The sequence below is a fragment of the Ictalurus furcatus genome, chromosome 5, assembly GCF_023375685.1.
Source record: "Ictalurus furcatus strain D&B chromosome 5, Billie_1.0, whole genome shotgun sequence".
NCBI lineage: Eukaryota > Metazoa > Chordata > Actinopteri > Siluriformes > Ictaluridae > Ictalurus > Ictalurus furcatus.
Window position 1 is genome coordinate 5,227,263 of NC_071259.1, and position 13,038 is coordinate 5,240,300.

Consider the following 13,038-nt stretch of genomic DNA (forward strand, 5'->3'; position numbering starts at 1 on the left):
CCAAAAGACAGTTATTTGGTATTAGGTTTTATTGACAATTCTTAATCCGAACAATTTTCATAAACGCAACAGAACTTCCCCACTATAAAGCTTGGCTTTAAATACAGTTTAGCTTAATTTTTTTTCTGAACTTGTGTCGACTAAGAGGTTCCTAACAAGCACACAATCAACTGCAATGTTACCGATTTCAGCAAAATGGTAATAAGTTAATGACCATACTTTGATCAATTGTACATACATTCAGATTAGCATGATTTCTAGAAAGATCTGCACTTAGATTGTGGGAGTTTCATCAATCAAACCTCTTCTCAGAGCAAAAGCTTCTTGCATTGATTAACATCATTAACTAAAATATTATTAAAAAAAAATTCTACATTGATCAGATTTTCAGTGTTTTGAAAACATCTGCTTGGTTCTAAATATATTATTAAGAAAATATTTACACTCTTAAATGTTTATTTAACATTTATGGAAGGAGTCTCCAGTGTCGGTTGTATTATTAACTTCGAGAGAGAAAAATGGTTGCTGAGGCTATTTGAATTTCTGTGGTATAATGGGATTAAAAAAAAAAAATTTCATGGCATGCCATTATGGGAAAATATTCAACTTCAGCATATCCTAGATTTTATTTCCGCATTATAACGGAGCTAGTAATGTTACATATTGTAACTCTTGGGTTACGTCTCAAATCACGCACACAATGTAAACATGTAAAAAAACTCTTGCACTACACACAAGTACGAACTGTTTGCATAGGAACCCTCGATTTAAAAAAAAAACCAAACAAACAAACCCCAAACATTTTTGCTTCTAATTTGACACCTGGTCATTGTTCTCATTTGACATGTTGCTCATTTTGAAAAATCAAATGTTGTTTCTCCGCCCTTTTCCACCATTTACAGCAGACCGTGAGAGCAGAAGGTTCACTTGGCAGCGGTTCTAGTACGCTACTCAGCGTTAGGAGTTGAAACAGAGAAGAGATTTGACCATGTGAAACTTCCAGATTTCAGTGCAGCGTATAAAAACAATAAAAGACTCCAGCTTTAGGAATATGGTTCGGTGTTCCAACCTGTTCAACATTGTGATGTGCAACCAGAGGTGAGAGACTCGGTGTGCGTGAGGAGAAACGTCAGCGAAACTGAGCAGTAACGTAAATTCCGTGCCTGCTCGCCATCATACAAACGGCGGTTAAGCGATCTGGGGTTAGAACTGTTGAACCCAGCAGGAACTGAATGGAGGGTTAACCCCACTCCTCAGGCACAAGTGTAAGTCTCTGTGTGCGTGTGTGTTAGACCTTGGCGAGCTCTGCTTGTTTGTCAGCTTCGAATTCGGGTTCGTTCTCATCGTCGCCGTTGTAGTCGGCCAGCTCCTCATCAAACTCCTGCGCAGCTGCTTTATCGTCTGCAAACAACAGCCGATCGCATGAACACACTCGATTTAAAAGGCTAAAAATGATACAACAGGACACACCAAGTAGCCCTCACTGCAGCACTAAACGTCCACGGGGTGGAGGCGACTCTGTGTTTCAGACTGAAGTGTTGCTTTTGTACAAGATTTTATGGGTTAGGGGTTAGAGTCAGGTTTATAGGAGGAGTTAGATCCAGCTCCACCCCCTGGACTTTTGCAATGAGGACTATCTCGGAAACCACAAAGATTTTTTTTGAATCCATACGAATGATAATGAAATACCACAAGTTCAGCTGATGTATCTGTCTTAATACGTAATCTGACAAAAACAAGCCCATGGATGTACAGCGGGTTTTTGTTGAGGCTGTTTTTCACCACTGTTATTTACATCACTATAGCAACCCTAGTGCAACTCTGATAAGTATTACACTTTAATTTAATTTACTCCCATTCGTATTCTGACATCATGACTTTTTTTTAATGATGGATTTGTGTACGCGTAAGGTTGTGGAATCTTGCCTCGAGCGGAAAAATGTCTCGGGGGCGGAGCTTTGTAAGTCTTGTTTCTGCTCAGGTCTCATTGTGGATGGCAGCGGAAACATAATCCCAGCAAAACCGAACTGCTGTCCATCCCAGGTGATTCATCACCACGTCAGGATCTTGTGATCTCTCTGGACAACTCTCCGATCCCACCTTCGGTTACTGCACGCAACCTTGGGGTAACCATGGACAACCGACTGTCCTTTTCCTCTCACATTGCTAATCTGACGCGCTTGGGTCGATTTCTCCTTTACAACATCAGCAGGATTCGTCCGTTTCTATCCACACAGGCCGCTCACTCGTCATTTCGAGACTGGACTAGTGCAATTCACTCCTGGCTGGTCTTCCTCCGAGTGCCATTCGTACCTCTGCAACTCATCCAGAATCCAGCTGCCGACTTCTTTTCGACCTTCTCCCACACCACCCTGTTTCTACGCTATGTCCACTGGCTTCCTGTAGCTACCTGCATCAGATTTAAAACTCGCATGCTTGCCTACAAAGCCAAAAATGGACCAGCACCCACTTACCTCAAATCACCTATCTTCAACACACTTCTGCAAGTCGTTCTGGATAAGGGTGTCTGCCAAATACCGTAAACGTACATGTAAATGAGCACTTTCTCTTGCCACACCCAGTGTCTTCCCACTAAAGAGTGAGAACAACTTCGCAAGCTTACAAACTTGTACGCACTCTTCATTTTCATTCTGTTAAATGTAAAGCGCGTGTTCATCCATGGAGTTCACCCAACCGCCATTTGCCAATCCTCCGCCGTTTGTTTTCTCTGCGTTTAATTCGATTCTTGTTTTGCCGCCATCCAAACGTCCCTGCGAGAACGACCGAGACCCGAGTCCAACTGATTTCCTGCTATTTCAGCTCTTACCCTTGGTCAGTACTATAGAATCAATATTAACTTTAGCGTTTTCCTTCACTGCTGTACCCACAGCACTGAATGTTTATTGGAATATTTTCCAAAAGAATTAAATCACGGCGATTTGCACCTTTTAGCTTAGACAGCCGTTTCTCAATCTCGCCTTCGTTGTCGTATTCTATGGCGTCTTCTTCTTCTTTCACGTTAGCGACCGCAGCGGCGTCTAAAAGAGCATCTGCACAGGGAAAGAGTGTGAGCTGTGTGTGTGTGAGCTGAAACAGGGATGGAGTATACAATTTCATTCGTTCTTACCTGCATCCTTCGAGTCTCCTCCTTTAATGTCCATCACTCCTTCCATGGCATTGGTTAGGCTGTTCAGGGTGCTGTTCTGCTTGGGCAGTAAGGGGATGGATGGCAACTCCAGCTTGTCTGAATCATTCGCGGTTAGAACAGCTTTAATGTGGAGACGAAATGGAAAGGGAGAAATTACAGCGATGTACATACTGATGCCTAAACTCACAATATTGCAAGGGAAAGTCAAATTCCTTCAGTTGCTCAAATTACTTACTGCACTATCCCTTTTAGACCACATACTTAATTCTCATATATTAAATAGAACACAGAACAAAGTGTTTCCTTCTTACATTCAACGAGGACAGTCATGTTTGGAAAATGGCTGTGGATTTTTATTTGTCTTTAAATATGCAAATATTATAAATCCTTGAATAATATTTTTACCGTAATGTTTATTCTGCATACCTTGATCTTGTGGAATCTCATTGGTTTCAAGGTGATCATCAGTTTTGGGCTTGGTTCCTGGAGCTGGTTCTCTCTTCAGGGGTTTTCCGGCGTTTTCCGCCGAGTCGTTTCCAGCGAGCACTTCTGACACGGGTTTAGAGACGACTGCTTTCTGAGTGGCGTCAACGCCAGGCTACAGACGAGACAGACGGGAGAGATTCGAGACGCATGTTCACGTTGGAAAACTCAATGAGTGATAAAGTGTTTTATTAATAACCTCTACAGTAGGGGGGGGAAATCTTCTTCTCTATGGCTATGCTGCTGCTTCTTTTTAAAATGTAGTGTGGACCGCTGGATGTTTAGAACAGTGGGGGTCCATGAAGTATAGCCAGGGAGGCGGTGATAATCACAATCTGTTAATATCAAAGTTTTTCTATTTATCACTGAGCATATTTATTAGCCTGGAAATAACGTCAACTTAGAATTCATGTGGAAAGTTCAGGAATATAAAGCTTTATGGCTCCAGTAAATCACCAAAATATTATTGTAGACACACTTAAATGATGAACCTAATAAGTGAATAGTTTGTTCAGAGGGGTCCGTGAAATATATTTTACGTTTTAAGTGGCTGTAAAAGGTTTGAGAACCCTGGTTTAGGGCAGGCACTTTAGATTTACACCCTATCTATCCATCTAGTCAACTCTACAAGTATTGTCACCCTATCTATCTAATAAACTCTATAGGTATTGTCACTATCTATCTACTCAACTCTACAAGTATTTTCACCCTATCTATCTATATATCTACCTATCTATTCAACTCTACAAGTATTGGCACCCTGTCTGTCTATCTATCCATCTTCAGATTTCAAACTGAAGTATTTTAAACTTTCAGACTGGTTTTGTCAAGCCAACATCAAAGTTTTGTTGTGATGAGGCTTCAGAAAATATGACAGTTTGTAGTAAGGGAACATGTTGTGGGGGTTTTTTTAGGGCGCGAACGTTCCAGTGCACTGGAAAGATTTTGCAATTGAGACAGCCCTTAAAATGGCCGGAAAAAAAACAAACAACTGAGCTGGTTGCTGGTTTACCTGAACAGCAGCTGCTGCTGCATTTTGCTTCTCATACTTCTTCTGGACCTCCAGTTTGGCTGCTGCGACCTTTTCATTACACTCCTCCTTCTGGGCTAATATCTGCGTGTTACACTGAGTCCTGCATGCGCACACATACATACACACAGTGATCATGACTATCACGCTATATTACGCTAGAAGAATCTACACGGCACTGTGGCACACTCACATGTCGTAGGTGAGTTTCTTATTCAGTGTGTTCATGTTGTTCTGGCATGACTGCAGCTCCTTCTGCACCTTACTGAGGTCCTCGCGCAGACTCTTCATCTGGTCTAGAGAGGGAGAGGAGTGCAGAGTTGTTTGTTGGGCAAAAGGGAACGTGATATTGTAGGACTGATGCAGCAGAGAATGGCACAGAGCGAACTTACTTTTCATATCCTGAACAGTTTTAGCAGTGGAAGAGATGTTGAGCAGTAGACTCTCCTACGAGAAAACATGCTATATGAGGAACAAAACATAACAGGTGGTGCTTTGTCATTTTTATGTAACTAACAATTAATTAATGTGAAAATTAAAAACCCATTCATGCCGTAATAAATAAATAAATAAATAAAATTCCACAATGCATCGCAAAACCATGTAGAATCAATCCTCACTATGTTCCCTTACTGGAAGTGACATCATGTTTTCTGAAGCCTTTCAGCTCTTTATAAATAAATAAATAAATTACGGTGGCCAAACTTTCAGCCAACTTCTATAAATGTAAGTAGCTTGTTATCGTTGTTGCGGCTCTCAACTGATTACTTACGTTGGCGATTTTTTACTTTATTTGACGTTCTATATACGGTCTGTTTGAGTCTAACGACTTTTAAGTGTTTAATGATTTTTTTTTTTTTTTTTTAAATCCACTAGCTAGCCTACGATCCTGCTTGAAGTCCCATGACAGAAAGTTTTGTGATTAAGCGAATAAATTTAGACGACATAATGTCAGAAGAATATCGGTCCTGCCCGTTTTTAATAAATGCCAGTGGTGACGCATGCGAATACATAGCCATGTTGCCAGAAAATGAGTCATCAATGTGTAGTGAGCCAGGGTCCGAACTCGTGTACACTATATACTGATTCACAAACTAGGGAGCTGATGGAGACGCACCTTGTGTTACTGTGGACACCTCAAAATAGCGTGTGTATGAGTGTGTATGCAAGCTCACCTAACTCTCACATATACAGTGGGGGAAACAAGTATTGAACGCGTCAACATTTTTTTCAGTACATATATAAAAAATATATTACCAATGAGGTTATTCACCAGACATCAATATTGACTTGAGAAATCTGCAAATATAAAGAATTCACAACATTCAAGTCCATAAATAGTTAGGTGTAATAAAGTGGAATGACACAGGAAAAAAAGTATTGAACACGCTAAGAAAAAGCAGTTCTCCAAGCTAAGGCGAGGAACCAGCTGAAATCCGTAAGTAATTATACCTCCTATCTGTGCAAATTAATATTAGCTGGGTTAGTAAATTAATGGTCTATAAAAAGGCTTTTCGTTACCAAGGTGTCACACAAGAAACACCTCATGATGGGTAAAAGCAAACCGCTCTCCCAAGACCTTCGCAATCTTATTGTTGTTACGAAACATGGAATCGGATACAGACGTATTTCAAAACTTCTGAATCCTCCAGTAATCACCATTGGGGCCGTTATCCGCAAACGGAAGCAACATCAGTCCATCATCAACCGGCCATGTACAGGTGCTCCTCACAAGATTTCTGACCAGAGAGTCAGAAGAGTAGCCCAAGAGCCAAGGACCACTCAGAAAGAGCTCCAGAAACACTTGGAGGCAGCAGGTGCCATCGTCACAAAGAAAACAATAGTCAATGCACTCCACTGCTCACGCTCACCCCGCTAGACTCCATTACTAAATAAATGGCATGTCGAAGTTTGTTTAAAGTTTGCTACAATGCATTTGGACCAGCCTATGAAATACTGGGAGAGTGTAGTCTGGTCACACGAGAGCAAAATTGAACTTTTTGGCTGTCACACTACACACCATGTTTGGAGAAGAAATAGCACTGCACATCACCCTAAAAACACTATACCAACAGTGAAGTTTGGAGGTGGAAGCATCATGGTGTGGGGCTGTTTTTCATCACATGGTACTGGCAGACTTCATATAATTGAAGGAACGATGAATGGATCCCTTTACCAGGAGATCCTTGAAAAGAATCTGCTGTCATTCACCAGGATGATGAAGATGAGACGTGGGCGGACCTTCCAGCAGGACAACAATCCAAAGTATACAGCAAAGGAAACTCTCAATTGGTTTCAGGGGGGAAAAAAAAATCAAGGTGTTAGAACGGCTCAGTCAATCACCTGACTTAAATCCAATTGAGTAAGATTTAAAGACAATATGTTTAGAAGAATGGACCAAAATCACATCTGAATACTGCGGCCCATTAATTTCTTCATACAGGAAACTGTATGTCTTGAAGCAGTCGTTATAAAGAAAAGCTCCTCCACTAAGTATTAAATACATTTCAGTTAGCGTGTTCAGTACTTTTTTCCTGTGTCATTCCTCTTTATTACACATAACTTCATTTATGGACTTTAATGTTTGGATTTCTTTATATGTGCGGATTTCTTGAGTTAAACTCTAGTGAAAATGTCATGTGAATAACCTCACTGGAAATATATTTACTGAAGAAAAAAAAATGTTGACGCGTTCAATACTTATTTCCCCCACTGTACATACCTTCTCTTGTTTCCACAAGCTCAGGGCGCTCTGCTGCCGTCTCTGGTGAGCTCCCTCCAAGAGGGCCAGCTGTTCTGTTTGCCTGCGTACTTGTTCCTCCGCCGCGGTCCGGCCCACCTGCTCCCGTGCCCTCTCGGCCGCCGCCCGCCTCACAGCTTCCTCCAGCTCCAGCAGCTTAGTCTAAACACACAAACACGCCTGATTAGAAATGACAACTTACTTCCTGGTTATGGCAGGGATGGTGAGTAATATACAATGTAAAATAAATAAAAACACAATAGACATCCATCACACACGATATTATGATTCAATCACTGAGAGACTGATGACGATGAGCACGATTACGTTCTCATGGTCTCCTGCGCTTGTAGACAGCATTTGCATTAAGTCCTGTCATTTGCCTACAGTTCTCAAAGTAGCACTTTGTGTTATCCTGTATTGAATACAGGTCCACATACTGACTGTACGGTCACCAAACTCAATACCCAACATATAACAGCGACTTATGCACCTGGACATATGGACTTCAGCCTAAAAGTGAAGGGTCTGCTTGTTTGTAAAACTCTTGTGCTTCATGTCCAAGCCTGACACAACACTGATGCTCCATCATTCCTGTATGGTGTAAAGCAGAGGTTCTCGACCTTTTGTAACTAAAGCTCCCCAAGCCTCCCCATCATGTCACACACACACACCCCCCCCCCCCCAACCACCACCATTTTGGAGGAGACCAGGTATAATGATTATCTATTCTATATAAAATCTATCTATATATAACCTTATCTATAATCTGTTATTGAGAGATAGATAGATAGGTTTTTTTTCACTTTTGTGTTTTTGTACTTTTTTAAATTACTTTTCATAACTTTAAAAAAATAATTACTTACGACTTTTATAAAGCTATATAACGGACAGATATGGAACATGAATGATCAAAAATGCTTCCGAAAACTACAGCTACTTTGAACAAGAGAACTAGGTTGTAATAACATGTACTATTTTACATGTAAATCATGTTGTGTTACATTTGTCTTGCGTCCTAAGAACATTCGCATACGAATGATGTAAATTGGGACGAAGGGCACGTCTCGTTATCCGTGACATTTTTAAATCTCCGGCTCTCAGCCACTCACTGAGGTGCGAGTGCAGCGGGAAAGAAAGACCTCGGGTTTGCAGGACAGTACTGGTGACATTTGGAAAGTTGCTAAGGTTTGTCCAAAAAGTCGCTAGATTTGTCGCAAGTCGCTAAAGGGGTCTGAAAAGTCGCTAAATTGGCAACACTGCTCTAGATAAAAGGCAGGCTAAGCTCCGCCTCTCCCCAGCAAAAAGAAAATACAGAGGGAGAGAAAACGCAGAGTTTTTCCATTTATGCACATCCTATTTGAAAAGAAATAAAATACACCTAGTACCAAAATGATGCCCTATCTGTGTTTTTTTTTTTCTTGAAAACAATTTGCGCACCCTCCAGATCCACTGTGAGAACCACTGGGGTAAAGTGTCTGGGTGTGATTTTTCAACTTGCTCTGGAAAATCCCCAGACCTCAATTGTTTTAGAAACCTTTTGAGAAATAAGGGGAATTAGGGGTTTGAGATTTTTGCCATTTTTTATTTTTGGGTATATTTTGAGATGGCACAATACCACATTCCCTGATACGAATAATGAAACCATGAGTGTTGACTGATATGGATATTCAATCCATCCATTTTCGATACCGCTTATTCTACACAGGGTTGTGGGGGTGCCTGGAGCCTATCCCAGGGGCACAAAGCAGGGGACAGCCATAGCAGGGCACAATCACACACACTCGCACACTACGGACAATTTAGAGATGCCAATCAGCCTACACTGCATGTCTTTGGACTGGGGGAGGAAACACATACACACAGGCTGAGGTAGGATTCGAACCCCCAACCCCGGATGTGTGAGGCTTTTCAAACCCAATTCCAATCTTTTCCATTTCTTACAGGATTTGGATTGTGACAAATTCATTCTTTTTTTTCCCTCCACTATCTGATCCATTTTTTTTTTTTTTTTTTTATGGCTAGCCTCAGCCACATATCAATTCTGTGTATCGGATCGGTGCCATCTCTGGTCGTATTTATTGCCAGTGCTCTGAAACAGTTTGAGAAACAAAAAACGCGCACCAGAAATGGACAGTATTGTGCTAGGAAATGAAAGCGCAACCGAAAACATCATCCAGGACAGATACTCTGATTTGAGCTGCTTAAATAAAAACTTCCTACCTTAACAATAAATAATAAATAAATATTAATAAAAAAAATTCCATTATTATTCATTTCTTGGCTCAAACTCCGGTCTTGCCCGATTTCATTCAGGCTGTAACTTTACACAACCTCAGTCCGTGGCTATAGAGACAAGATCCATTAAAGTTAAATGTTTTCTTAATATCAAACCTCATTATGTAAGTCAGAGAAAAATATCTTAGCTAGCTAAACAAATCTATATCCAGCTAGCATGTCTAATCACTTTCAAATAAGGAACTCTATTGTCAAATGTGTAAAACTGCATTTGGGCTCTTTGGGCTCTTTGGGCTCTTTGGGCTCCTCCCCCCCCCCCCCGTTAAATAATAATGTGATATTTCTTAGCTACATGTCGGGGGCACAAACAGTACAATTTCTGTGTGCGTGCAGACGTGTCCATGTAAATACAAACACAGCTGCCGGGTTTCCAAACCTACTAGTGTATAATATTACATCTGCACCCAGCCTGTGTAAAATAAACAAGAGATAACCATGTTTTCATTTCTGCTGAAGATGGAAAGCAGGACAGTAAAACAATCAGTTCTGCTCAAAGCAAACCAGAGCTGTTTACATATTTATAGACGCTGGATACTAATACTGATGAGAACTGTGCAGTTTTCGTTTCTCAGCCGATAGCATTCACACTCGTACATCAGAACTCAGACGAGACAAACCTGCAGCTCCACATTTCTCGAGCTGGACACCCAGTAGTTGAACCCGAACAGGAGGATGCAAGCGACGAGGGTGACCGTGAGCAAAGGCGGAGAGCGTGCTCCTCTCCGGACGTTCACCAGCGCTCCAATCATCCCTCTGGTCCGAAAACAGCAGTCAATGCAGCACTGCAAGCACAGAGGAAGCAGATCAAGAGAAAGCGCTTCACGTGTGTCAGATTTCTACTGCTCCTAACCTTCACCGCCGCTGTAGCGATGCTGAATCTGACAGCTGGGTGGAGTTTCACAGATTTGCACTGGGAGTTGGTTTTTTTGTTTTTTTTCTTAAGAGCTGTTTGGCCTGTTTTGGCTGATTTCTACTGAATAACAATCAAGCCTGTTTGGCAATATTAGCCCTCGCTATTCATACTGCAACTCATAACACGCTCCGGATGTAACCAAGGTCTGAGGTTTCGGATATTATCTGAACAAATGTCTTTATATCTGATTAATGATGAGACAAAAGCGCACATTTTATGGATGTACTTCACTTTAATCAATCAAACACAAAAGCTTTCAAAATGTTTGATTTTGAATCGATTAGGTTCACAAACCATACTGCAGGTATACAAACTGACTGTAGCCCATAAATTGCTGTGCATCACAGTCTGTAGTGTTCGAATGAGGTTTGCTTTTTTTGTGGTGGAAACACTGCCGCTGTTACCACGAGTCTCAGCGGCTGATAACCAAGCAACGAAAAGAAACACCTTTGCTCACACTGGTAGTCGCACCTCGCCTTCCTTCTTTCATTTGCATGCAGTGAAACACTTCTCAATGCTTTCATCCTGCATGCAGAGCTACTTGTGTGTCATCAACAGTCATCTACTTCACACAGGTCACACAGGTTCATTCTTGCAAGTAACACGAACGTGTCAACTTGTGTTTGGGGGTGGGGGATTGACATGGGGAGGGTCTTAGCCCATGGACTACAGATTATTTTATAGATTTTGTAAATTTTCACACAGGCCCAGTTGGTATTGGATAACTTTTTTGCTTCAATAAATAACATTATATCATTTAAAAACTGTATTTCGTATTTACTCAGGTCACCTTTGTTTTATCTTAGTTTTTTATTTATTTATTTCTGAAACAATTTAGTACGAGATATACACAAAAACAGAAGAAATACTTTTTCACAGCATTGTACATTTAATAGTTATTTAATAAACAGTTATAAAAAAAGTATTTTTTTTTTCTTTTCATGTCAGAATATATCGAAACAAAATGCAAAGGGCATTATGGTTTTGTATGTTTATTAGCTTTTATCCTGTCTTATTGTGTCTACTTGTTATTAATTATAACTTTGTACGGCTCTTTAGCAACCGTAAAACACAACAAGAGCTGTGTTTATTTTTGTTTATTTCACTTCAGGGATATGTGAATTGGCCAAAACCACTGAAGTGATATCCTCAGGCTGAACCCTTTTGAGTGCCAATTAAGTCTTACAATTGGAAATTATCCAACTAAGTGTATATAATTAACTAAGCGTGATTAAAGCTATTGTTACATGACGGCTAACATTAAAAAACGTGTTACTAACTAACAGGAAGCAACACGTCAACAACTGAGCAATTGCGGCGTTGGTCTCTATCCTCAACCTAACCCCCGACATGCCCCGCCTTCTGCGCAGTGATTGGTTGTGCAAAAATAATGCGCCAATTAAAATCCTCGAGCGGCAGTGGAGTTTGAAATACTGCCCAATACTAACCCGGGGGCGGGATTTACCGAAATACAGGAAGGGGGAGCAAGAATATTACGCTAGCTTTGTGGACGAACAATAAATCATTCATAAGTCACTAGTCAAATCTTATCTGTGTGCAGAAACCTGAACGTGTGTGTAAAATAGTTCGATAAAAACAATGGCAATTAGCGAAGTAAGCTAGCTAATAACGCAGCCCATAAAGCAGCGCACGAGCACAGACTAGCAAGTTAGCTCGCTAACCATACAGCCAAGTTATCGCACTCGTATTATATTTGTTTATTTTGCAGAATGGGGCAGATAAAATATAAGACATTATCCTACCGAAGTACAGGCGTAAACAGATCGGCTAGCTAAGGTCAACGCACTCAGTCATGTCGATAATCCGCTTTCGCTGAACAAAGGTTTACATCCGTCAACAACCGCCGTTTGACTCACAGTAGTGATGTATCGTTTGTGAGTGAATCGGCTCTTTGAATCGACTCTTATGTGAACGTTGAGTGCAGTGTTTTTTTCCCCTTCTTTTTTTCTTAAGATACAGCCAGTTGTATCAAGATAAATGGCAGTTAAATTTCGTAGTGAAGCACATGCACATTAGACACAATAATATTAATGCAGGAATTGTATTATGTCACGTCAGCTCCTTGCTGATTTGTATAATTATTTAAATAGACCTTATGAGATGTATTGTGTAGTCATTTAGAAGGTTTTATTAAACCACTGCAGTAACAGTTAGGGAAAGAACAACAATCGCTGCTCAGACTATCGCAAAGGTAGACCGGTTTAAGGTGGGGTGCGTTTGGGAGTCGTAAATCGAATCATAGATTAGCTGAATCAAATGATCACTGACTCGCTAGAAAGATCCGGAATTCCCGTGACTAGCGCGCATGCGCAATAACGCATTTATGAGTAGGCGGGCTGGGTTATGATTGTTATTATTTTTTTAACCTCCACAGAAGAACAAACTCTAACTACACTTATGTTATA

At 40.8% G+C, this 13,038-nt stretch overlaps 1 protein-coding gene across 4 annotated transcripts; it reads right to left on the minus strand.

Moving 5' to 3' along the window:
• Positions 1-6: 6 nt before the first annotated feature.
• On the minus strand, positions 7-12,486 carry golm1 (golgi membrane protein 1). Of its 4 annotated transcripts, none has more exons than XM_053624411.1 (10): positions 12,376-12,486; positions 10,317-10,481; positions 7,474-7,563; positions 5,054-5,108; positions 4,855-4,957; positions 4,644-4,764; positions 3,575-3,746; positions 3,128-3,268; positions 2,946-3,050; positions 7-1,401 (listed from the first exon to the last, which is right to left on the minus strand). In XM_053624411.1, the coding sequence occupies exons 2-10, from the start codon at positions 10,446-10,448 to the stop codon at positions 1,289-1,291; spliced, it is 1,032 nt and encodes a 343-aa protein (XP_053480386.1). In that variant the 5' UTR covers positions 10,449-10,481; positions 12,376-12,486; the 3' UTR covers positions 7-1,288. The 4 variants fall into 4 exon arrangements, with proteins under 4 accessions (XP_053480386.1, XP_053480384.1, XP_053480385.1 ...); XM_053624409.1 differs by having other exon boundaries at positions 7,384-7,563; XM_053624410.1 differs by having other exon boundaries at positions 7,384-7,563; positions 12,420-12,474.
• Positions 12,487-13,038: the final 552 nt, after the last annotated feature.

Excerpts from the sequence above, each read along its gene's own strand:
- golm1 (XM_053624409.1), bottom strand. The coding sequence starts at position 10,448 with ATGATTGGAGCGCTGGTGAACGTCCGGAGAGGAGCACGCTCTCCGCCT. Across the intron at positions 7,564-10,316 it reads CGAGAAATGTGGAGCTGCAG|ACTAAGCTGCTGGAGCTGGA; the intron begins GTTTGTCTCGTC and ends TTGTGTGTTTAG. Across the intron at positions 5,109-7,383 it reads GCTTGTGGAAACAAGAGAAG|GAGAGTCTACTGCTCAACAT; the intron begins GTATGTACAGTG and ends GTTTTCTCGTAG.